Genomic DNA, 27,036 nt, shown 5'->3' on the forward strand with positions numbered 1-27,036 from the left:
TTATCCGGCAAGGCAGTATGCATTTCTTTCCAATTAATGGGGCCACAAGTTTAGTTTCCCACTGTTGTTTGCATTTCTCAATGTTAATTTGATTTGTGTCCAGATTTATACTGTGTGCCAAACCCTCTGATGGGGACATGTTCGAAGGTGAAGTCACAGGCTGTCCCCTTCCGGTGACCACTTCCAGTTTCCCTGCCGCTGTACCCTCAGTAAACATCCCACGGCCCGGTGCCCAGCTTGACCACACTTGAAACAATGAACACACTTCTCATTACCCTGTTTAACACAGTTGTTACATTTGCCCTTTTCCTGCTTGGTACGAGACACTGCTGTGTTAACTGCCATGGCATCTACGACTGCTGCCAGAGCAGCAGTCGTACCCAGACAGACAGCAGAGAGCTCTAGGACTCAGAACAGCAGTCGTACCCAGACAGACAGTACAGAGCTCTAGGACTCAGAGCAGCAGTCGTACCCAGACAGACAGCAGAGAGCTCTAGGACTCAGAGCAGCAGTCGTACCCAGACAGACAGCAGAGAGCTCTAGGACTCAGAGCAGCAGTCGTACCCAGACAGACAGCAGAGAGCTCTAGGACTCAGAGCAGCAGTCGTACCCAGACAGAGAGCTCTATAGGGACTCAGAGCAGCAGTTGTACCAGCAGTGGTGAGCGCACTTCATGGCACGCTAGGCCAGTAGGTCATACATGGCCTACTTGTGTGCAAGGCGCAAGTTAGCATAGTGAGAGAGTGCATTTCTAGTTAATATAGCATCACAATGATTATAGCCTCGGAGACCGCAGGTGTTTTGTTTTCAAAAGAAGAAAAAACTAAGCCTGGGAGAGATCCCCTGGAAATGTGGCATAGCGCTAAACTCCTCTCTCTGTCTCCTCTGTCTCTCGCTCTCTCTGCCTTGATTACTCATCCCCTGCACCTGTGTCTAATCCGTCCCCTCGGATAAAATACATGGTCAACTGAGCTATACCTCTCTTGCCGTTTTATTAGAGTTAACACAGAATTGACACTGTTGATTCTGTCCCATGTTAGGATCTAAAAAGGTGCTTTCCAGCCTCTAATCATGGCTCCTTGTGTTACTGGTCCCCTCAGCTTGTTCTCATCTCAGAGGCTAGCTGTCCACTCTGAGGGTGCAGGATGACAACATGGCCCAGCTGCTTGCACCGCCAGGACCCGAGAGCATCCACCCCTTTAGTCGTGAATCCCTCAAGGCCATTGAGAAGCGGATCGACGAGGAGAATGCCAGGAAGCCCAAGGGAGAGAAGAGAAAGCACAGTGACGAGAATGGGCCAAAGCCCAAAAGTGACTTGGAGGCGGGGAAAACGCTGCCCTTCATATACGGGGAGATTCCCGAAGGAATGGTGTCAACACCTTTGGAGGACCTGGACCCCTTCTACAGTAATCAGAAAGTAGGTGTGCTTGTTATGAAAGGAGGCAACCAGATACAAATCTCAAAGATATATTGTGATCTAGTCTCTGTACCACGCCATTAAATTGGTATTATATGATAGCAAAGGCTGTCCTTTGGCTGCCCCTTGTTCATAGTCTGTACTACTTGCAACACTTTCTATGATGTCCATGTATAGCATGCATTATAAACATATAGTGCATTATAATCTGCATATACTCTGCATATAACAATGTATAGTTATAGGTATAAACACTAATAATACTCACAATGCACAATACAATCACAATATACGTGTTATAAAATGACTGTAATAAGGTCAAGTATCAATGCATTATAATCAGATTATAAGGTCAAGTATCATATTCATTCACAGGTCTTTTGGCAGTGCATTAGCATAGTTGTATTACATTATTATGCAAGCATTATTATAATCAATGATGTAATGCATTATATTGTGACTATAAGCCACTATTTTGTAATTGGGTACTTCAGATAAAGTTAACATGAAATCTATGCAAGAATATTTCTTCCCACACTTCCAGGATTCAGGAATGCCTGGAACTTTACTTAAAGCAATGACCACTTATAATGACTTATAATCACACTATACCACATTACAATTATAATGAATTATACAATTAGTATCATGTATTATGATAATTATAATATACTATGATCCTTGCAGAACATCCACATCCAAAAAGGATCCCCATGGGAACAGTGTGGCTCCAATGTGGGTCGCAGACTTCACGTGGCTAGCCTCTGATAATGTATTTATTATGTCAGATGTCTTATCTATGACATATCTATGACATATATGAGTCATGTTGATGTCAACACTTTATATGGGTTTCATAGAAAGTGTTTAATTTATCGTTTAGTATTTGATATAGCTCTGTGGAGTTTTGTGTTGCATTGTTTAATTGTCCTCGAAATGTGTGTGAGTGTGAACGAAATAGCAAAATAGCCACCATATCAATATGGTCCATGAAGATTGTGTTTTTCTGGCCCTGCAGTAATTCAGGTGTTGTCTTGGTGATGTTGTTATCCAGCTAAAGCCTTTGTACGTCACTGACAGAGAGAGAAGCCCAGTGACAGTGATTTACAAGTGCTTTGTCATGAAACCATAAGCTATGACCTGTGATTTACGTATATGCTGAAAGGTGTGCTATGCATCTTATGGTTTAACATGTGGATTGGATATGCCCTTTTAAAAGAGGAATGTTGTTCACCCTCGATATTTTTGTATAGTAATGATGAATCTCTCCCTCTTTCTCTCTCTCTCTCTCTCTCTCTCTCTCTCTCTCTCTCTCTCTCTCTCTCTCTTTCATCTAGACTTTTATAGTATTGAACAAAGGAAAGGTCATCTTTCGCTTCAATGCCACTCCAGGCTTCTATGTTCTAAGTCCCTTCAACCCTCTTAGAAGAATAGCAATGAAGATTTTGGTACACTCATATCCTTTCATTAAAGCATAAATCAGATAAGCATTGTTATTTAGAGTGGTTCTCAAAGTTTCACTATCATTATTTCAGTCCACCCACTAAGCGATTTTATTAATATACTGTATAGGACTATTCAGAACATAGTTCCCTACAGTATTATACAAATCTATGCTCAATCTAATCTATCAACAGATAGCCAATTCTTTTCAACAGGTATGGAGCAGAAAGCCATTGAAAAGCAGTGGCAGAATCCTCCGCATAGCTGCAAACTCTGGTGTGACCGTACCCTTATGGTGGTCTCTGGCACAAAAAAAAATCCTTACAGGATCCACGCCCAAATACATACTGTACAATATCATTTTGGGGGTCCTGATTTACAAAATCTGTGCATCTGGTATCATATTATCTGCATGTTGAGTGAGTAGTTTGTTACTTTGTTTACAAAGGCACCTCAACACATGTGATCAATGGATGTGTTTTATGATTGAGTGAGTGGTGTGTTTGACAATGCTGATCCTTGACAACAGCTTTCACAGCATTCAGCATATTAATCATGTGCACCATCCTTACCAACTGTGCGATTATGACCTACAGTCAAGCGCCAGACTGGGCAAAGAATGTAGAGTAAGTTGTCCTTGAAATAAAGCATGCATATCATTTGCAGAGCCAGTAAATTCCGCCATGCAAATTAACACATTTTGTTTCTGACAGGTACACGTTTACTGCCATCTATACTTTAGAAGCACTTGTCAAAATGTTGTCTCGAGGATTCTGTGTTGGAAAATTCACTTTTCTGAGAGACCCATGGAACTGGCTGGATTTCTGTGTCATTGTAATGGCGTAAGTATTTACTGTGGTTTGTGTCAATAAACCGCTTAAGAACTATATGTTATACTTTATTGTACAATGGTGTCAAGAATAGCTGATCTACAAGTCCACAACATTCCGCAATGCAATGCCTTGTGAGCTTGTAGATCGTATATTTTCACTATGTTTGAAAAAAATAACTATAATAATAATAATCATTTACATCTAATAATAATAATTTCATTGTACCGTAAATGCATTGTATATTCTTTCACCTTAGTTGCGGTGACCTCGTTATGAATACAGCTTTATCAGTTTAGAATACATCCCCATAGTAACAAGGTCATTATAGCAACAAGGTTATTAACACAAATCCTTATTATTATAATATTGTCTCCTATGTGAATGTGTCTCTTATGTGTTTCCTATGAATACAAATCCTGTTCCCCTACAGGTTTGTAACTGAGTTTGTAAACCTAGGCAGTGTTTCAGCTCTTCGCACTTTCAGAGTGCTGAGAGCTTTGAAAACTATTTCAGTTATCCCAGGTAAGCTTACCTAGCACTTACCAGCTATCTGCGTGTGGGATGATCCTTCCTGCGGCCACCCCCACCCCACTCTTCTTGCCACCCTCTGCACTTCTATATTGTTTTGTCATGGCGTCTGAATGTGTGATCCCTCCCAACCCCACCTTGCCCCCTTATTACAGATATATCACAGAGTTTGTGGACCTGGGCAATGTCTCAGCCCTCAGAACATTCAGGGTTCTCCGAGCTCTTAAAACTATCTCAGTCGTCCCAGGTGAGAGCCAGGTTAAATGGGCAGGGCTACAGTCTGTCCATCATCACATTCCATATGTTCCATTCTACTCGTCTCTAACTCTAACAGGCTCTGATTGATGTCATTGCTTGCTTGTCATGTCTCAATGTGAAACAGTCAAATCCAGAATGTTAATTTAACTATGAAAGTGCACAAAACAGGCCAGGCCATTTGTATACGAAATTAACAATCCAGATTTGCTGTGTAGCCATTAAAAGCAGGAATATAAAACAGCAAGAATCTTTGTGGTTTCATGCTTTTAGACATACTACTTTTCTTTTCTTGTGTGTGTGTGTGTGTGCGTGTGTGCGTGCGTGTGTGTTTTTCCCCCATTAGAATACCCATTCGGTGTATTGTATAGATTTAGATTTTATTTTGACTGTGTAATCTATGGCATGTTTGTTGAATGGCCGGCGTTCACTTTTCCTTGCTTTTATTCCTGGCTTGGACGGATGTTTCCATGTGGCCCCTGCTTCCAACGATACAGTTCATGCCAAATGCTAAACTGTTGCATGTATACCTTGCATGCGCATACATACTAATTATAAACCATACCAAAACATAAATTGAGTTGATATGATGTATGCATTTATGTATCTTGAATTTAATGATTGTTCAACATGTGTTATATAGGAAGCACCACAAATTTGTAGTAAGAATAGTGATAACAAAGTTTTACTTCATGGAGTTGTGTGGATATTGTACTTTGCATACTTTGGGCTGTATTTTGCGTGTCTTAAGTATCAGGTCTTATTACTTAACTTAAGACCTGGAGGTGTGGTCAATGCTATTTGGCCACTCAGAATAGAGGGTATGCGTGTGACATCATCATCAAACCAGGAAGTTATGCAGGAACGCCTACTGAGTGGCAAAAAACTACTTTCTGGCCTTGACAGCCCATGCATCCACACAGAAAAGTCTTATCTGATTGCATTAAACAATGTTAAACTCACTTTGCCTGTTGCTTTGCCACTCGATTTGCCACTCGATGTGCCATTCACTTTAAGCATGCGCATACTCTCTATAGCCAAATGGCATTGATCACGCCTCCAGGTCTTAAAAAGACCTGGTACTTAAGACACGCAAAATACAGCCCTTTGTGTTTATCTTTTTATCTTTTGTTTTTTATTTTTTTATACTCTTCTGATGGTAACAAATGGTACCGTCTTTGGCAGGCCTGAAGACCATTGTTGGTGCCCTGATCCAGTCAGTGAAGAGGCTAGCTGATGTGATGATCCTCACCGTCTTCTGCCTAAGTGTCTTTGCCCTCATAGGGTTGCAATTGTTTATGGGCCATTTAAGACATAAGTGTGTGAAGAACTTTACTGAGACTATGAATGACCGCTTCAATGGCACACCGGAATGGGCATACACAAATGGGACCTTTGACCAACCAATGCTGGACAATTTATGGACAGAGCACATCAATAATAACAGTAAGCTAGCTAATCATTTTCCTTCAGTTAAAAAAACCTCAACATCCAAGGATGTGTGGGTAGCACTCACCAACGCTGCTACGATATACAATACATGCTCTGATGAAGGCTTTGTCCTTGTCTTCTGTTTATATTGGATTTCTTGGATTTTGAGCCTTCTTTAAGTAAAAAAGACTCTTGCAACATTATTTTACCTTCAGCTATCCATGTGTGGTTTTTTTCTCTACCTCTGTCCTCAGGGAATTACTACAGCCTCCAGGAGGGACGGGACCCGTTGCTTTGTGGAAATGGCACCGCAGCTGGGTATGATTTACCCCCAAATGTCAGAATATCCCCAAATCAGATTTGACAATAATAACGGATACAAAAAAATATGTTTATTTATTTTTATGCACAAATTTCTGATTTTGTACCTGTCAGTGTTCAACTTAAAGGACCACTTCACCACTTTTCAACCTATCTTCATATAATAGGTCCTCACTAATAATCTTGAAAAAATGGCGCAGTTTTTTTCTACTCAGTCTGTGTCTCATAGGAGGGCTGTGGGCAGTTCAGAAACCGACTTCCAGTGACATCATCGATGGGGAATACAAGCTAATAAAAACTGCAGGCTTTCTAGTCCTGAAAAGTTGCAATGCGAAAATGGAAGCCATCGTTCTCACGATAATGAAAATCTAAACATATTTGTAAAAAAATCTTGTTTAAATAATAATCTGCCTAATGATGATGTCACTGGAAGACGGTTTCTAAACTGCCCACAGGCCTCCTATGAGACACAGACTGAGTAGAAAAAAATCGTGCCATTTTATCATGATTATTAGTGAGGACCTATTATATAAAGATAGGTTGAAAAGTGGTGAAGTGGTCCTTTAATTAAAAGATAGTTGCTGTGTGTTCTTTTTTTCTTTCTTTTGTCACATGATCCCATCTACTGGTACATAGTTTCATAAAAGCACAAAACAATACTTTATCACACTTTCATTTTTGCACCGCATTAAAGTAGACATACTGTAGTACATCCTTGTTGTCAGAATAATATCACTTAAATTATCTCAACATTTTAATTTACATTGACATTATTCACACGGCAGCCATTTTGCTCTTATGTAGAGTATGACATAATAGCTAAATGGCCATGTGAATATGGACAATAGTGTGAAGTTCAAGTGACAGGGGCTACAGATGCATAGATGGAACCAAAATATGACAAAACACCGATGGCACCCGTTAACAGGCTTTGTAACCATTGCAGGCAATGCCCGGAGGGATACTTCTGTGTCAAAGCGGGAAGGAACCCAGACTACGGTTACACCAGCTTTGATTCCTTTGGGTGGGCCTTCCTCTCTCTCTTCAGGCTAATGACCCAGGATTACTGGGAACATCTTTACCAGCAGGTATGCAAGGGAGCAGAGGGAAGTTAAATAAAATAGAATGAAAAGCATTCTGTGACAGAGGAAACTACATATTAAGATTAGAATGCAATCTCAGTGAAATTATCTACCGGTATCATTAAAGCACAGTTTGTAGGTTGTGCCAGCTGACTGGAACCAAGGGTCAGAGATATGTATTCGTCAGGTAGCACCAGCCACCACTTATATGTATCAGTTGATATAAGAAAAGGTTTGTTTCGCTAGAAGGTGATGTAACTTCATCACTCCTCGGTCAAGATAGGGCTGGCACCGCTGTTGTGGTCCAGCAATAAAATGATCAACTGCCTGTTGTTCTTACATTAGCCATGAAAGAAAATATTGTCTGTGTCCTGTTCAAACTAATTTGTTAACAATGTGCAGGTGTGTTGTTTCTCAAAGAGACAAAGATGAGTCCTGTTGTGCCATGGGCAAACAAGATGAATAGCCGTTAAAGAGATGAATGACTCACTTGAATAGGCTTGGCTTAAAATTCTACTCCCAGCAAGAACAACAAACATTATCCAACAAAGGTCTCGTGAGAGGTTTTCTATTGCACAAGGGACAATCAAGCTCAGCTGTCCTTGAGGTGAATTTCTCTCTGTGCAAGAAAAAACATGCAAAAACACAGCTAAAAAGTTGCACCTGCCAAAAGGTCACGGTGTAGGATAAAGTACTGGAGCCAGCCAAACAGTTTTTTTAGTGATTGACAGTAATTATTTCTATAACCTGCTCAATTAGACATTTGCCGAATGAATAAAAAAAGTTATACAAATAACATATTCGCAACTGTGTCTTCCCTGCAGACGCTGCGAGCGGCTGGAAAGCCCTACATGATCTTCTTTGTGCTGGTAATATTCCTGGGTTCCTTCTATCTGGTCAATCTGATATTGGCAGTGGTGGCCATGGCCTATGATGAGCAGAATCAAGCCACCATTGAGGAAGGTCAGCAGAAAGACTTGGAGTTCCAGGCCATGTTGGAGCAACTGAGGAAGCAGCAAGAGGATGCTCAGGTACAGTATTAGGCCGATACGACTGACCCAAACCCATATGGCCCGACCAAGTTCTAGTATGTTTAAACGCACGCCTGTGTGTGTGTGTGTGTGTGTGTGTGTGTGTGTGTGTGTGTGTGTGTGTGTGTGTGTGTGTGTGTGTGTGTGTGTTTCTCTTTCTCTGCCAGGCAGTGGCTGCTGAAAATGGGGAGGTCATTGATGGAGACGGTGTGACAGGAAGTTCCTCCGATGCCTCCAAGCTCAGCTCCAAGAGCGCCAAAGAGAGACGCAACCGACGCAAGAAAAGGAAGGAAGAGGAGGGAAAACTGGGCGATGAAAAGTTTCCTAAATCCGAATCGACTGACAGTATAAAGAAGACTCGCTTTCGATTCTCCATGGATGCGAACCTGCTCTCATATGACATGAAATTCTCCTCTGCACATCAGGTTTGATAAAAGACCCGTTTTTATTCAGTATTCAGAATTGTCCAGTGTTTTATGTCAATCCATACATTTCAGTTAACTATTCATCCAACTTTGTGTAATGTGCTGGCTGGCCAGAGTCATACTTTGTCGACGCATTGTGAGCTTGTAGGTTGGCTATTCCCTGTCTTTCTCTGCACGACAGCATCGCGCAGGGGAGCAGAAATGAGGCCTAACTGTAGTCCTGGCATACCCATTTCCTGTTCCGGTCCATTGTCCCATAGCTTCGTTTGATTGGCTCGTCTCCAGATTTGAACAGGACACACAACTGACACCTTTTTGTGTGTTTCAAATCTGCAGCCAAGCCAATCAAATGAAGCTATGGGAAAATTAACCTGAACAGTACGCCACCTTATGGAAACCATGACTACAGTTAGAATATTTCATTGTTTGCCATGCTACCTTGAGTACACTGTCAAACTCAATAAACACGGTTGTAATTAAATTAAGGAAATTAACTACATAGGCTGGCCAAAAACATTTCTGATGATTGCATGTTGCTGCGCACTAAATATTTAGTTTAATATTTCAGCAGCGTACATTGTTTCGCCCTATCATTTGCTCTACCACCAGCTTAACGACAGACTGATTTAAAGAACATTGCGATGTCAGATTGGTTAACGCAAATCTATCATCATGATGTATCGGCCACTAACATGATGAGATGACTTATGCTGCCAAAGGAACAATGTTTGTCATCTCCATCATCATCATCATCATCATCTGCATCTGCATCAACATCACCAAGATGGCTGTTTTCATTTCGCCCAGATTTTTCATCTCTTTTCATTGCTTTGTATCATCACCATCATCAGTGTCACCTTCATCTTCATATACTCTCATCTTAATTATGAAATCCATCATCATTATCACCATTATCAATGTCCTTTTTTGTAGAATCATCAACAATCGTCTCCGCCATGTACTGTAGTGCATTTTCCTTGAGTTATTTCTTTGACACGTCTCTTCATGGAATGCAAATGTTTGCATACAAAGGTCATCATCATCTATAAAGGTCATCATCATCTATAAAGGTCATCATCATCTATAAAGGGCTGTATCTGTCCTCATCGCCATCACCCCCCCATTTTTTTTTATTTGCTTCGCTCACAACATACAGTATATCAGTGAAAGTCAGTGAAGAATGTCTCTCTCTCTCAGTCCTTCTTGAGCATCCATGGACCACTATTCTCGCCCCGGCGGAGCAGTCACGCCAACCTTTTCAGTTTCCGCGGCCGTGCACTCGACATGGGCTCCGAGAACAACTTTGCCGACGACGAGAACAGCACCGTCGGGGACACCAACAGTCGGAGGGGCTCCCTGCTGCTGCTGCCGCGGAGACGCGACCGCCGCCGCAGCAGCAGCGTCAGCCAAAAGAGCTACTTGTCCCATGTCCTGCATCCACCCAACGGGATGAGGCACAGCTCCGTGGACTACAATGGGGTCGTGTCCCTGGTGGGCGGGGCATCACTCCCTACGTCCCCCGTGGGACTTCTCCTGCCTGAGGTGACCGTAGACACAGCATCTAGTGATGACAGTGTAAGGAAGTGGCATTTTCGGCCTTTGTCATCAATGTGCATACAGTGTGATTTTTTTTATCACCTCCTCCCCCTTCACTATTTTGATATATTTTATACGTTTTGCAAATGTACCCATTTAGTGAGTGGCATCATTTTTTTAAATGTTACTGTTGAATGGATCTGGTTTCCTTTTGAGCGTACGCACACTCTAAGGCCTTCATTTCTGTGCTGTTGTTTATTTTTGTCTCTGTTTTTGTGTGGTGCTTTGCTCTCTGCTAATGACACAGAGCAATGAAGCATTCCTTTATTTTTATTCATTCGTCCATGAAGGTGAATGCAATTGCAAAACTTGTAATGTGCTGGTTGTAACACATGCAATGTATCTAATCTCTAGGATGACACCGCCGACACAGAGGATGGGGAAGGCAAATGCAGAACTTGCTCCGAATCGATGGACTTCCTGGACAGCCCACAGGCCAGACAAAGAGCGTATAGTGTAGCTAGTGTTATAACGGATACTATCGAGGGTGGGTAACGTACCATCATGACACCAGCCCACATGATGACTTTCATCATATTAAAAACACAGCTGATAATACATGAATACTTTCTTCTTTGTGCACCAGAACTTGAAGAGGCAAGGCAGAGATTTCCTCCTTGTTGGTACAAGTTTGCCCACACATTTCTAATATGGGAATGTTGTCCAAGATGGATGAGGATAAAGAAGAAAGTTCGAGTGGTTGTGATGGACCCATTTGTTGACCTCGCCATCACCATATGTATCGTCCTAAACACGATGTTCATGGCCATGGAACATCAACCAATGGATCCCAATTTCTCCAGAATGCTCTCTGTGGGGAATTATGTGAGTGCAGCGACTTTTGTCTGTTCTTTTAAAATGTTCATTGCAAACACACATGAATTAGTCCCATTAAAATCTTGGAATTTCCTTTTTTTATTTAGGTGTTTACTGCCATCTTCACTGCTGAAATGGTCTTCAAGCTCATTGCTTTGGACCCATACTACTATTTTCAACAGGGATGGAATGTTTTCGATGGTATAATCGTCACCTTGAGCTTGGTGGAGCTTTGTTTGTCCAACGTGTCTGGAATGTCCGTCTTGAGGTCATTCCGATTGGTAAGAGCAACCTTCATGCCAATGCCAAATATGTTCAGGTAGATTCGTTTTGAGCTCATACATCAAAACTGATCTGTGAATCCCCCCCCCCCCCTTCCTCCCCCTGCACAGCTGAGAGTATTCAAGCTGGCTAAATCATGGCCGACCCTCAACATGCTGATAAAAATCATTGGGAACTCAGTTGGGGCTTTGGGGAACCTGACTCTAGTGCTGGCCATCATCGTGTTCATCTTCGCTGTGGTGGGCATGCAGTTGTTTGGCAAGAACTACCGGGACTGTGTGTGCAAGATCGCCGCAGACTGCAATCTGCCCCGATGGCACATGCACGACTTCTTCCACTCGTTCCTCATCGTGTTCCGGGTGCTGTGTGGCGAATGGATCGAGACCATGTGGGACTGTATGGAGGTGGCTGGACAGACCATGTGCCTCATCGTATTCATGATGGTCATGGTCATCGGCAACCTGGTGGTACGTTGTTTCTAAGCATTGCTTTTGCATTCATGGTTGTATCTTTGTGACTTTTTTCTTACTTATTTTTCTTATTTTATTAAATTATCTTTTTTTTTTAAATAAACGATTAACTTGATGTCATTTTGTGACAGGTGCTGAACTTGTTCCTGGCCTTGCTGCTGAGCTCATTCAGTGCCGACAACCTCACAGCGAACGACGACGACAGTGAAATGAACAACCTGCAGATTGCCCTTGGACGCATCCATAACGGCGTCGCCTTTGTCAAGTCCCTGCTTCGCCGCGCCTGCAGCAGCATGTGTTGCAGGAAGCGACGGCGGAACAAGTGTGAGGACAAGACCCTGGATGACCTCCAGCGACCTTTAGGGCACAACCACACCACTGTGGATGTCATCAAGGACTTTTCCAAAAACGGCAATGGGGACGTTACAGGAGTGGACAAGAATGGAGACAAGTACATAGTCAAAACCATGAGTGACGATTCGATCATGTCCTTTATCCATAATCCCAGTGTTACGGTAACTGTCCCCATCGCTGACGTTGAGTCGGACTTTGAGAATCTTAACACGGACGACATCAGCAGCCTCTCCTCTGATATAGACGGAAGCAAAGTGGTGAGCATGCTTTAACTTCTTAATCTTAATCCCCCTATATTGTTCCTTGTACAACAAATATAGAAGAATAGCCAATCTACAAAATCTACAAGCTCACATGCGTTGTGAGCTTGTAGATCTACTATTTTCACTGTATGTTCGCCAATTTTCATACAAAGTTAGCCTATTTTGGCCAATTTTTTTCCTATTATGTACATGCCCAGAATAGGGACACAAGGGTTCATGTGGTTAATATAGAATTCCATGACCAATATGAAAACTAAAAGTATTGATCATGGCTATTCAAATCCCGCTTACGAAGCCTATCAGAGCCAGATAAAGGGGAGTCAGTGGTGTCTGTGTGCGTATGTGGATGAGAGCGTGGCATGGGTCAGTACTTGTGCGCATGTGTGTGTTAAGTGTGTGTTGTACACAGAGTGATTTCAGTACTGGCTGTGGTTCTAGGCGGATGCGTCTGTTGTTTTAGATAAATCGAATGTTAAATCGCAGTGGTCATGTTGAAGCACTTAGCCCACTGTCCATGGCAACAAGAGGATGAGCATGTGACATGCCGTCTCCCCTGGAGACTCCATATACCAAGACCCTTTAACGAGGAGAGGCCACAGACACAGGAAAATACCAGTGTTCAGATTACATTATTTGCCATTTAAGTCTGAGTGCTTGAGAGCTGCATCCTCCTCTTAAGGGGGCTGTTTGCTTTGTTTCTGAGATAGACCCATTTCAGCTCTCCCTAAGCGTGCTAAGCGGACAGTGAAGCCTGATTTATAATTTGTCGTATGGTGGTGTTGCAAGCCGAAAATAGCCGATCTGCAAGCTTACATGTGGCATCGCTGTGCGTTTGATACACGACACTGTCGTACAGTGGAGTATGAATAAAGCATGTCACTCATCATGGCTCTATCTGTCGGTAGTTGCTGACTGCCCCATGTTTTCAGAACAGTTTCATTGAGTCTCTTTAAAGACTTTTGATTATAACCAAAGCGTTATTTGGCAACGCCTTGTATGAATTGTAATACGTTTAACTCCTTTTGTTACTGCTGCTGCTTCACAGATGCTTTCCAGATTTTCAGTGAGAGGAAACTTGTGTAAGAACACTTTAATGTCCATAACACTAACTACTGACCACAGTCACATGGAAGCCATTTTGCATTTACGCCATACTCTGGGGTGGGGGTGGTTAATAGGCGTATATCTAATGTGCTGCTGAGCATAGACTAGGTAATGCCCCGCCTGCCTCTGATTAGCCTAACGACACTGCCCGTCTTGACTGTCCCTGGATAGTCTGATCTCTGCTGCGAGGTGGTGGAAAATTATGCAAGTATGATACAAGACAACTGCCTGTAACTTGTACGTTTTATTTTTGTAGAAGAGGCAAACTAATATTGTTTATGCCGTTTGCTTTGATTGAATGATTGATTGAACATGTACGCCGTAATATGATTTAATTTGGGTGTGTTCTAAACAAAGTGTTTGTGTTGATTATTGTGTAATTTATTTGTATCTGTAAACGTGAAACATTATTGTACTGTAAAATGGTCTCTTTTCCCTTCACCTTTATCCTTTTTAGTATAATATTAGTTTACTATAATTAGATTAATACACGATAATCAACACTAACACTTTATTTAGAAGTACACACCCAAATCAAATCATAGTACATTGTGTGTTCAAAGTGTGTTCAATCAATTATTCAATCAAAGCAAACGGCATGCAATACAAGTTAGTTACAAGGCTGTATTCTGTCGCACGTGCCAAGCTGTCATTCTCTTGTATTATTTTCCCACCACGGAGTAACCTCGCATCTCGGAGGACAGTCAAGACGGGCAGTGTCGGTAGGCCAATCAGAGGCAGACGGGGCGTTTCCATGTCTATACTCAGCCGCACATTAGATATACGCGGTAAATAGGTTTCCCACTTGAGTATTACGTTACGAGCAAAATGGCAGCTGTATAAATGTGGTCAATGGTGATTGTCTATCCAATTTTCACCTTTTCATTGGATTGCTCAGCTTTCTTTGTGTGACCGTACTTTAGCATACTTATCTCCTCCTCCTCCTTAACTTATTTGGTTTTGCAGCTGTTGTGATGCTGTGAGCTAGTTTCATTGATTTTCCATTTCATTTATATTCATTTTACAAAACCCCCGTTCAAATGAACAAGCAGCTCCACTAACTTTATGACTAGGATTTATAATTGCTTTATTCTATTTGTTTAGTTTGTTTTGTTGAGGAGGGAGGAGATAGTGGGCAGTCATTGATCACAAGGAACAATGAGTTTTGCTTAGTGACATCATAATTCATGTACCAACTCTTGGCATTTTCATTTGATCACTCATTTCCAAATCAAGTTAGTCCTAATTATTTAAGAATTAGGATTCTTAAAATGTGTTTAATGTGCTGAATTCAGGTATAGTATATGACGTTTTACTAAACTAATACTAAACGAATAACTAAATAAGAAGAGTAACTTAAATAATGTTTAATTTCGCTCAAATCAAATCAATGTGTACTGTAAAGAACAGAATGGATAGAAGGAAGCTTAAGTGTAGCTGAAGTCTTCAGGATGGCACGTTGAGTTTTAGTGCTTACACTATATCATAGTAGCATGCTTACATCATTCCCTGTTCTACATTAGCTGGTCCCTGGGCAGCTCAGTATTGGTGCATTCTCCAGGAAGGCATTCAGGCTGCTTTCATCCCAGACCTATTAGCTGACACACCCTAAGCAAAGTACACAACAGGAGGTTGAGGGAAAGACCATGTATTATAGCTGCTGTATAATACCAACAGTGTTTATGTTACACCGCATTGTGGAGTATACCAAACCTTTCGTCAATCAAGATTCAAATGCGATCCGTATTTTTATTTATTTTATCACTTACAGTCCTAGTGTAGTCCTAGCCTGATATTATTTACAGTACAGGCTGTAGTATGCTGATGATCCTATAGTTGAATATATATAATTATTGTGTGACTTGCAGTAAATTGCTCGAAAAACCACAACCGTTTATTTAAAGCCCTATAGGAAGTACTGTATAACTTGATTGACTCACCTTCACTTTAATTCAATTAAAGTCCTAAGTTATCTTGTCTGAGAGTGTTGAATTTCACAGTTCTGTGATGCAGACTCCTTAATGCTCTTTGCTCTCCATGACCAGGTGCAGAGCATTGTTTTTCAGATGTCAAGCTAAGGTGCCTAAGGGCCGATTCATACTCCTATTTTACCGCTGTTTCGGCGCTGTAGTGCCGAAATGATTTCGGCTCGTCAGAAATTTTCAGTAGCACCGAAGAGCCGACTTTAGGACGGTACCCGCCCCCCCCGAACCTCAAATTACGTCACATTGTAGGCTCTACAGAGCCGAACCGACTTTTATTCGGCTCTAAAATAGGAGTATGAATCGCCCCTTAGCCATAGCATCAAATAGATATTCTCATCTAATGTTCAGACACCTTCGGGTTACTTTAGTAACCTCAGTTAGATAAGTGACTCGAAGGAGAGTCATATGTGGTCCAGCCACCCCATATGACTATGTGAATCCGTTTTGTAATGTATCATTGCAGAAGGTGCTAATTCTTTGGTTAAAAAAAAGGTAGGTACCAGACATGAAAATACTGGAGCATATCCCATCACGCTTGATTGAACCATTTAGTAACTTCATATCCATGACACATCTACTGCAACTGAAAAATTTAAACCAGTTTTCACTCGACGTTGAATGCTAAATGTCCATCAGCATGTATTGTTGCACGGAATGAGGTGACTCTTGTTGAAAAGATGTGGATTCTGCTTACAGTAGATATTAGCAAGTAGTCTTACATTACAGTGACCCATGGTAACAGATGTCCAGACTCATTTACATGAGTTCAGTGCAGTTATCAGCTGGTATTCAAGGTGGCATATTAAATGCACCAATTGTTTAATTGTCAGAGTTAAATAAACACGATATAATAATAACTCGATATATAGCTTCCCACACGATGGTTTAGTTGGGCTAACACTGGTTTTGTGTGGCTCCAACAGCTGATGATGGATGATGAGGAAGACGATGAAGATCAGAACTGCAGTTCCTCTGAAGGCAGCACAGTGGACATCAAGATGCCAGGGGAAGGAGGGGAATCCCCAGACCTTGAGCCGGAAGAGTCCATGGATCCTGACGCCTGTTTTACAGATGGTGAATAGCACAAATTGACCATATTTGTATTCTTCCTGTCCAGTTTATACTTCTCCTCCTTTTCCCCCTCTAGCTCTACACTGAAAATAGCCAATTGTCTGGCTGACACTCTGCCGCAATGTGACAATTTGTGAGCTTGTAGGTCGGCTGTACCAAATCTTTGCTTATTGTGACTGTTAGGTAAATCTGGATAAAAACCTTTAAAAACCTTATCCAGTCAACCAGTGGAAAAATGTATAATTGTTAAAAGTCAAATCTCGATATTACAGGAAACTGTCACTTTAAGACCCATGCAGTCAATGTGACTTAAGAAAACATTACATTACATTGCTTTTATGATCAAGATGGCGTCACAGTTGTTTTTCTGTTGTGATTGGATGAGGACAGAGTTCATGTCCCGTGATGACAGATGATCCGGATGTAGTGATGACCGATCCATAGCTGGCCTATAATCCTATTGGCCAGACGAGGGATGATGTGCTCTGGCGACGAGGAAGTAGTCGAAGCATGAAAGACGCTGTTGTTATAGCAACCTGTAGATAGAGCCCTGACTTAACCTACTGTAGTAACAGCTGACCTGTCCTCATGCAAAAAACACTTTTCTCTGTCGTCTGGAAAACCCTGTTCATATCAGTTTGTTGTACATTCCACTAGGAGAGTGAAACCATAACAGTATAAAGACATTATGATGAACCTGGCGACAAAAATATGATTAATGATGGTGCCATGGGATATTTGTTTATGAACTAGGCTGGTAATAACAAGGTGACTGAATCTGAAATGATTACGGGCTTCTGTCTAACAGGACATGGAATCTTAAATGTAGTTCCTATCAGTGACATGCCCAGAATAGGGACACCAGGTTTCATGTAGTGAACATGGCCTGGCCAGCCCAGAACCCCATCTCACCCTGTACTCTTTGTCTCTTCTCAGGCTGTGTGCACAAGTTCCAGTGTTGCCAGGTAAATGTTGAGGTGGGACGGTGGAGGATGTGGTGGACACTGAGACAGACCTGCTACAAGATAGTGGAACACGCGTGGTTTGAGAGCTTCATCATCTTCATGATTCTCCTGAGCAGTGGGGCATTGGTAAGTCTGAGTGATTCATGGTAGTTTGTGGTATTTGTGATTACTCTCATCTCAAGCACGCACGCACGCACGCACGCACGCACGCACGCACGCACGCACGCACGCACGCACGCACGCACGCACGCACGCACGCACGCACGCACGCACGCACACACACACACACACACACACACACACACACACACACAAACTAGCCTACTGTACAACTGTACATAGTCTTTGAAAGTGTCAATGTGGAAAATCAATTAAAAAAAAAGCTCCCATGGAGCCATGCTGCCATCGGAAGATTAGGCACATCAGCGAAGCATTCGATAACAAAAGTGTAATCCTTTATCGTTATTGTCACCCGACTAGTTTGTTCGAGAAAGTTGAACAAGCGCACGCTGAAATTTGAACAAACAAATTAACTGTGACTGTGTGAGGGGGAGGCAAGGCGGGGGAGGGGAGCTACGGTAGTGTGGAGTGTAGGCTGGGAGCTCAGCTGACTGGGATGTAATCCCAGTCAGACGCATGCGTGCGTGCGTGCGTGCGTGCGTGCGTGCGTGCCTGCGTGCGTGCGTGCGTGCGTGCGTGCGTGTGTAGTACTGTGTACAATATGTGTACAATATGGTCAAACATTGTATAAAAATATTTTAATATTAATAATAGAGCCAAGCAAGTTGTATTATTCAGTGTCCCGGTGAGTCAGTGAAACTTCTTACTTCGCTCATATTCCCATTCAGGCATTTGAAGACGTTTACATAGAGAGAAGAAAGACTATTAAAACCGTGCTGGAGTTTGCGGACAAAGTCTTCACATACATCTTCATTCTGGAGATGCTGCTGAAGTGGACGGCTTATGGATTTGCAAAATACTTCACCAATGCCTGGTGCTGGTTGGACTTCCTCATTGTAGACGTAAGTACGCCCCCCCCCCAAAAAAGCAAGTCTCCACTTAGCACCAACACATGGGAGAACAGAAATGTTCACTGTCATGCCTATTTTTGAAGCAGTTCCATTGACTTATCGTGTGTGTGTGTGTGTGTGTGTGTGTGTGTGTGTGTGTGTGTGTGTGTGTGTGTGTGTGTGTGTGTGTGTGTGTGTGTGTGTGTGTGTGTGTGTGTGTGTGTGTGTGTGTGTGTGTGTGTGTGTGTGTGTGTGTCTGTCTGTGTCTGTGTCTGTGTGTGCGTGCGTGCGTTAATGTGTTTGTGTTCCAGGTGTCAGTGGTCAGCTTGGTAGCCAACGCCATTGGATATTCAGAACTCGGCCCTATCAAGTCACTCAGGACCCTAAGAGCGCTGAGGCCCCTGAGAGCCCTGTCACGGTTTGAGGGCATGAGAGTAAGAGCCCCCCACCCCATACTCCCGCCCTCACCCAACCCCCCTATCACAGCTCACATCGTCATAGTGTTTCATGTCACTGTCTGTCACCCGAGCACGAGTGTGCTGTAGACAGTCAAAGAGCAGCAACACAAATGAGCTTTGCTGCAGTGCCATCCTATAATACAGTATGTAATTCAAAGCATGGAATTGAGACATTCCTATTATTTCCTTTTCCCTTTGCTCCAGCTGTCATGGTTGACCTAACAATTTGTCTTTAAAAGCGATCTTGAGCGTTGGTAGAGTCTTGGGTTATTATGTCTACCCGATCAGCAGTTTTTGGTTTAGACTAGTCATTGGTTAGACCAGTCATTAGTCCTACAACTACAACCTATCTCAAACCCTTACCGGCCTAAACCTAACCTCCCACGGGGCAGCACACCTAAACCTAACCTTAACCCATGTCTAACCAATGACTAGTCTAAACTAAGTATGCACCCCGTGCTGGAGAACTTCTGTCATGTCTCTTTCATAAGAGAAGCCGGTTCACCCTAGAGTCAGGCGTGGCGATATCGTAGATGCAGTTGCCTCGGGGCCCGCGGGGGGAGGGCCGGCCGCTCCGATGCGTGGTAGTAAACTGTATACTCTCTCTCTCTCTCTCTGGCTCTCTCTCTCTCAAACACACACTGTTAAGAGTTTAATACCGTGACTAAGACTACATTTCCTGTCAATAATAAGCAGTGTAAAATGTAGTTCTTTGGGAGGTAAAGGGAGACACTTTATTGTGAAGGGCCCTTCACGGCGGAGGCAGGAAATGGAGTGTTTAAACTGGGCTTCTTACGAGCTGGCTGCACGTTAGAGTACAGACGTATTTACTCGGCCGGTCTGTCCGGTGTGGCTGTTGTTAGCCCTGCTCTGCAATCGCCTGATAAAGTTGAGTTTTGATTCTTTGAACAGTCAAAACAAGACATAAAATTACCACAGGCACTTTCAAAAGAGGACAAGATAGATGGAGCCTTACAGCCTTACACCCTCCAGTATTTGATTAGCTCTGTTAGGAATGGTTATGGACATTTCGACATAACGTGATTTTCGATATGCAACCTGTGAGGCTACATTATGTATATTCATTGCCTCAGGTATGCTGCAACTGAGGGGTTTAGTCTGAAGTGGTATTTAATATTTACGGTCCCGTTCGGTGCTCACTGCGGGGGGGGGGGGGGGGCTAGTAAGGGCTGTCAATCTGGCCTCAGGGCCCGTGGAACATCCTACCGCCACTGCCTAGGGTGAACCGGCTTCTCTTTAAGAGACTTTAACCGACAGTAAGTTCTGACCAATAAGACCAGACTCCTACTGTATTTCTTTGGATGGGGAGCCATCTGAATCTAATGTTCTGACATGCTTATTATCATCTACATTTTACATTTCAGAACAATGTTGAGTTGTGCAGTATACAACATTCATCAAAACATGCCTTCAAATTGTCCTGGGTAGCTATTCAACGCAAGGATCTAACAAAATTCAACATCGCTTCAGCTGTAATAGCTGTTACATGGCAGATTACCTCACAAGTTGATTGCTTAGTTCCCAAATTGCATTGTAACAGAACAACAGTGATGCTGCATGTTATTCTTTGAATGACTTGTATATCAAAGCTACAAAAACATGCATTAATAGGGCACAGACTATAGTGTAACTAGTGTAATACAGTTGGCCTGGTCTGAACAAGGGTTGATAACTTATGTAATTGTTGGGGGGAGGGTTGCCGGCTGCTGAAATCAATGGAGCTGCTATTGATTGGCTGGGAGAATGTTGTGGTTGTCTAGATTGGCAGCCCTGCTATCATGATGATGGTCTCTCCTCACGTGGTGAATTCCCCCGTCCGCATGAATGGCTTTCATTTACATCTCTGCCCCTGCGCCTCTGAAGCTGCACTGTTGGGATGTTTGTTGCTGGGTGCCTTTAAACTTATTCTTTCTCTATATGTGTTTGTTTTGTTCTTCATTTACAGTAAACAAATTGTTGTGACTTCCTCCTGCCTCTACAAGGTTTTTCTGTTTTGTTGTGTTCTACCATGCAATCGTAACCAACCAAAAAAGAAAAGAAAAACAAAAAAAAGAGAAAATACAGTACACACCACATGCAACAGGCATATATATACACATATATGATGCATATAGTTCGATTAGTTTCCACCCTCCTTTCCTCATTCTTTCCCAAAGCTTTTACCTTGCTGGTGTCAATGGCGTGAATGAGCTGTGCTGTTAGTAATGCTTGTGACGAGCTCATGCTGATGATGTGTATGCTGTGTTGTTAATAATGCTTGTGACGAGCTCATGCCGATATACATGTACTGTTTGCAGCTGTTAGATGTTTTACTCTTGTGTTTTCCTATTCTCACCATTACCAAAATACGATGTAAATATCAGCACTATACAGCACAAATCTGAGTTAGAGTGAAATCTCTAATCTTTAATTTCCACCCAGGATTTGTGCTGTGTAGCGATGGCTGGCTCGACATAGTGTGAACAGTGTTCCTGTGTTACTGTGCAGGTGGTTGTCAATGCCCTGTTGGGAGCCATCCCTTCCATCTTCAACGTGCTGCTGGTGTGTCTTATCTTCTGGCTGATCTTCAGCATCATGGGGGTCAACCTGTTTGCGGGGAAGTACTACCACTGTGTCAATGTGACCAACGGAGTGCGTTTCCTCCCGACGGAGGTCGCTAATAAGTCAGACTGCCTCAGACTGGGAAACAAAACCGCACGCTGGAAGAATGTCAAGATCAACTTTGACAATGTTGGCGCGGGTTACCTTGCACTGCTGGAAGTGGTGAGTATGTCACATTAAAATGCCATAAGATTGATAGTATTTGTTATACTATTCTTGGATGGGCAAGTTTATTACATTCTAAAATATGTACTTTACATTCTAAAGTACACATTTTAAATAATGAAAAGGAAATATGAATATTTTTATAAATTACATTTTTCTTTGTCTATACAGGCAACATTCAAGGGCTGGATGGATATTATGTATGCTGCTGTGGACTCTCGCAGTGTGGTACTTATATTTACAGATTTTGACAGCCTGTTTAGTGGACTAACTGCAATCTAGCATGCTAATGGTCTTACTTATTTACTCTGCAATTATTGGCCCCTATCATCTTACATCGGATCGGGTGATCGGAAATCGGCTCCGAAGCAATGAGATTTTGTAAAAACTGTTGTGTTTATGCTAGTTGTTTTCCTTCTGGTCCCAGTCAGAGATCATCAAACAAAGACTAGTCACACTCAGAGGCGTGAAAGACACCTATGATGAAAACAAAGGAAATTCAACCCTCACTATGCATGATGGCATAGGTGTCTGTAGTACTCTCTCTGAATGAGAGAGATACTCTTTAAGAGTTTTAACTTGACTTCAGTTCTTTAAGCTGTAGAACTGTATTCACTCTAATTAACCAATACATCATTATTTTGCTATGATTCCATGCTTTCATAGAAAGAAAACACAATGACAGTCATTCTAATACACGTATAGTCACATTTTGCCTTTCAATAATTGAAAGGCAACACAACAGACTAGACTAGAGTGACATACATTAGGATATTTGCTATTATGATATGGCATAAGTGTTATATAAAAATATAAAGATCGGATCTGGAAAGATCGATATCGGTATGTCTCAAATGATCGGAATCGGATCGGGAGCAAAATAAACGTGATCGGGACATCCCTAATCTTACACATACATTTAGGTAAAGTAGCCTTTGGAATCAACAGTTCCTAAGCCAAGCTTTTCTCCTATTCCTGTAGTATGAGGTAGCTTGATGTACAAGTACAAGATGTACTGGACATGGTAGCCTACTAGTTTGTCTCAGGGTTCTTAGCCCCAAACCCTTGATGCCAAGCAGGAAGCCATTGGGTACAATTTTTATAGCCTTTGGTATGTCTTGGCCAGGGATTGAACCTAGACAGTGTTTTCAGTCTTATTGATACTCTTCATTAAGTTTCAATAAACAAATACATATTATACATAATATATAATATAATGTAATACATTGTATAATTATTATTATCATGGGATCCCCTAGTAACCAGCTAGCAACCTCCTAAACACCTAGCAATCCTAGTCAGCTCTGAGTGCCCAAAAGCCCAAACCACACCAAAGGGGTCGGGTTGCGACAAAATGTTTTTTAAAGTAGACCATACCAATGCAACTCATTGCAACTCAATGGGTTCTATTGGTGTGGTTTACCTTAAAAACAGTTTGGTAGTTTTGGTAGTCTTTGCATTTGAAATAAATATACACCGACTGTCTTAATAATTGATGTTAAAATTCTGTTCTTTTGCATTGTCTCTGTTGTGTCTTGTCAGGATGACCAACCTGAGTATGAGATTAATCTGTTCATGTACACATACTTTGTGGTATTCATCATCTTTGGATCCTTCTTCACACTCAACCTTTTTATTGGTGTCATCATAGACAACTTCAATCAGCAGAAGAAAAAGATAAGTGTACAATCCGATTATTTGTTTTATATTACTTGGCTATAGAGATAGTGTGTAACGATTTGCGGGAGTTTTGGACAGAATCTGGAGGAGTAATATCAAAAAATGTGTTTTTCAAAAATCGGCCTCCTGGTGGCGCTATAACAGGTCGTTGGGGCAGAGGTTCATCGTTGGCATCCAGGGAGTGTGTGTGCAAAATTGGCATCGACCGGGTTAACGGTGCCGGAGATTAGCTGTACACAGACGGACACACTTACACACACAGGGACACACACGGACGAAGTGCAAAATATACTCTCTCTCCATGCCTTCAGCCTGGTGGAGACAATTAACCCTTTACAAACGAATAGTTGAGGTCGGATGTGTACTTGGTCCTCTCTTTTTTCTCTTTTTTCTGTCGATCTACAAGCTCACAATGCGTGACCCCCCAAAAGTAATCTATATGATCATATTTGAACTGGGGACCCTCACAATTCTACATGTTAAAACCACTGGGTCAAATAAAGTTAACAACGTTTACAATGATTTAACACTGCCTTTTATTCCCTCTTTACTTTGGAGGTCAAGACATCTTCATGACTGAAGAACAGAAGAAGTATTACAATGCCATGAAAAAGCTGGGCTCCAAGAAACCACAAAAGCCTATTCCTAGACCAGCAGTACGTCAAAACATCCATATTATATATGACTCTCAGTGTTAATTTAACAAAGAAAGTTTTACACTCTCTGTATTAGGAACCATGGAGTGTTTTCATTGTAGCTCTATGCTAAAATAAGAGGACATTTGGGTACATTTTACACTCTTGGAATTAAACACTGAAACTTTCAGGGCCCTATTTTGCGTGTCTTAAGTACACGCAAAATAGGGCCCTCTGTGTTTCCCTTATAGTTTATTTTTTTGTTTTATCCTTATCTCCGTTTCAGAACAAGATTCAAGGATACATTTTCGACTTCACCACAACGCAAGCCTTTGACATTGTAATCATGGTTGCCATATGCCTTAACATGGTCTCCATGATGGTGGAAACGGATGAGCAGACTCAGGAAAAGATCAACGTTCTGCTCCGGATCAATATAATCTTCATCGTCCTCTTCACCGCAGAGTGTGTACTGAAGATGATTTCTCTGCGCCAGTACTATTTCACCATGGGTTGGAATATATTTGATTTCATCGTAGTTATTCTGTCAATTATTGGTAAGACGGACTTCTGAATGATCATTTTGATCTGTGGTCACACTGGTCAATGATTTTATTTTCCTACATTTAATTCAATTCAATTCAATTTTACTAAAGTGTCAAATCACAAGTTGTCTCAAGACACTTTACATGTAGAGCAGAGAACCGACAGAGATCCCACCCTGAGCAATAGCAATTATTATCTATATCTATAAATGCACCACGTCTCTGTATGTTTGTACGTCTGTAATGCACGTAACTTCAGACCTGTTCGCCCCACCGACTTCAAATTACACACACGCGTTCCACCCCTGCGCACTACCGCAGGGAGTGCAGTGCCCACATTGGTGTTGTGGGGCAATCCTATATTTGGGCTGATAACGCAAAGAGTTGTTATTGCGTTGTCAATGTGTTGCAAATGCCCAGTCTATATGTTCAGTCATATATGGCCATGGGTGTGTGTGCACACCAAATTGCATTTTATCCATTCATCATTATCAATTTTACATTTTCTCCATAGAACATTTCTTAAAAGAAAAAGATTCTAGTGGAATATCTGGGCATGAATTTTGTTCAATGTCATTTATTTATTTATTTATTTTTAATCTGACGTGCACGCGATGTGCACATGGACGCGACCACGCTTATTTATTATTTTATTTGTATGTATTTTACAGGCTTCTTGTTTTGTGGTATAAGCTTGCTACTTGTTACATTGTTAATCTTATATATTTCTATTTCTATTTTCCAGGTATGTTTCTCTCAGAAATTATTGAGAAATATTTTGTGTCGCCAACTTTGTTCAGAGTAATCCGATTGGCTCGGATCGGCCGCATACTTCGTCTCATTAAAGGTGCCAAAGGAATTCGCACACTCTTGTTTGCCTTGATGATGTCTCTTCCTGCCTTGTTCAACATTGGACTCCTGCTCTTCTTAGTGATGTTTATCTTTGCCATCTTCGGAATGTCGAACTTCGCTTACGTCAAGAAAGAGGCGGGCATTGATGACCTCTTCAATTTTGAGACGTTTTACAACAGCATGATCTGTTTATTCCAGATCACCACCTCAGCAGGGTGGAGTGACCTACTGGCTCCCATTCTCAACAACAACGAATTTGACTGTGACAAAGACAAAGAGAATCCAGGTAGCTCCGTCAAGGGAGACTGTGGAAGCCCACTTGTGGGGATTATCTTCTTTGTCACCTACATTATCGTCTGCTTCCTTGTTGTGATCAATATGTACATTGCGGTCATTCTGGAGAACTTCAGTGTGGCCACTGAGGAGAGCGCTGAGCCACTGAGCGAGGACGACTTTGAGATGTTCTATGAAGTCTGGGAGAGATTTGACCCTCGTGTTACCCAGTTTGTGAAGTTTGCCAACTTGTCTGACTTTGCAGATTCCCTGGCCCCTCCACTACGCATACCCAAACCCAACAAGGTCCAACTCATCTCTATGGATTTGCCAATGGTGAGCGGTGAGCGCATTCACTGCCTGGACATTCTGTTTGCATTCACCAAACGTGTCCTGGGAGAGGGCGGGGAAATGGACATGCTGAGGGGGCAGATGGAGGAGCGCTTCATGGCCTCCAACCCCTCAAAGGTGTCCTACGAACCTATCACCTCCACCCTCCGCCGCAAACAGGAAGACCTGTCGGCTACGGTCATACAAAAAGCATTTAGACGATACCTGGTGTTGCGCACTGCCTTTAGACCCTCAAACACATCAAAAGAGAGGGTTGGAAGCAGGGAGAGTCTCTGTGATAAAGAGGACCTAGTCACGGACAAATTAAATGTCATTCCTGCTTCGGATAAAAATGACTCGACACCCTCCACAGCCTCGCCGCCCTCGTATGACAGTGTGACAACACCAGACAAAAACAAATACGAAAAAGACCGAAGTGAAAAAGAGGTCACAGGCAAAGACGTTAGGGAGGAAGATTTGTAAGGAATTATAGAAGATGCAACAAAGACATTTAATTAAAATGACATATTGTTTACAGCCTTTGAAGGTGACTAATTGTACATCCATTGGACTCCCTTTTTATGTGGATATCTATGCCAAACTGACAATGCTTACTTGAGACTATAATACTGTAGGTTTGTGCCTAAAACAAAACAATCACTCACCACATTCAGGCTGCTTCAAACCATTTATTTTCGCTGGTATTACTGGAGTTAGAATGGCCTGTGACTATGTGTAACAATGGGTACACTTTTGAGCATTTTCGCATATAGTTAAAATAATGTTTTAACTTC

At 42.1% G+C, this 27,036-nt stretch overlaps 1 protein-coding gene across 1 annotated transcript; it reads left to right on the plus strand.

Annotated features, from left to right (window-relative positions):
* Positions 1–1,153: 1,153 nt before the first annotated feature.
* On the plus strand, positions 1,154–26,725 carry scn1laa (sodium channel, voltage-gated, type I-like, alpha; the record flags this gene model as incomplete). Its single annotated transcript, XM_079517697.1, has 26 exons — positions 1,154–1,417; positions 2,755–2,875; positions 3,399–3,486; positions 3,574–3,702; positions 4,377–4,468; positions 5,662–5,922; positions 6,162–6,225; positions 7,175–7,316; positions 8,135–8,341; positions 8,509–8,766; positions 9,964–10,341; positions 10,717–10,849; positions 10,949–11,187; positions 11,286–11,459; positions 11,571–11,927; positions 12,062–12,538; positions 16,560–16,710; positions 17,644–17,798; positions 18,521–18,694; positions 18,994–19,116; positions 21,649–21,924; positions 22,099–22,155; positions 23,470–23,604; positions 24,159–24,263; positions 24,529–24,799; positions 25,533–26,725. 26 exons carry the CDS (start codon positions 1,154–1,156, stop codon positions 26,723–26,725), a joined length of 6,024 nt encoding a protein of 2,007 aa, XP_079373823.1.
* Positions 26,726–27,036: the final 311 nt, after the last annotated feature.

This window comes from Electrona antarctica (genome assembly GCF_951216825.1).
Source record: "Electrona antarctica genome assembly, chromosome: 13".
NCBI classification, from domain to species: domain Eukaryota; kingdom Metazoa; phylum Chordata; class Actinopteri; order Myctophiformes; family Myctophidae; genus Electrona; species Electrona antarctica.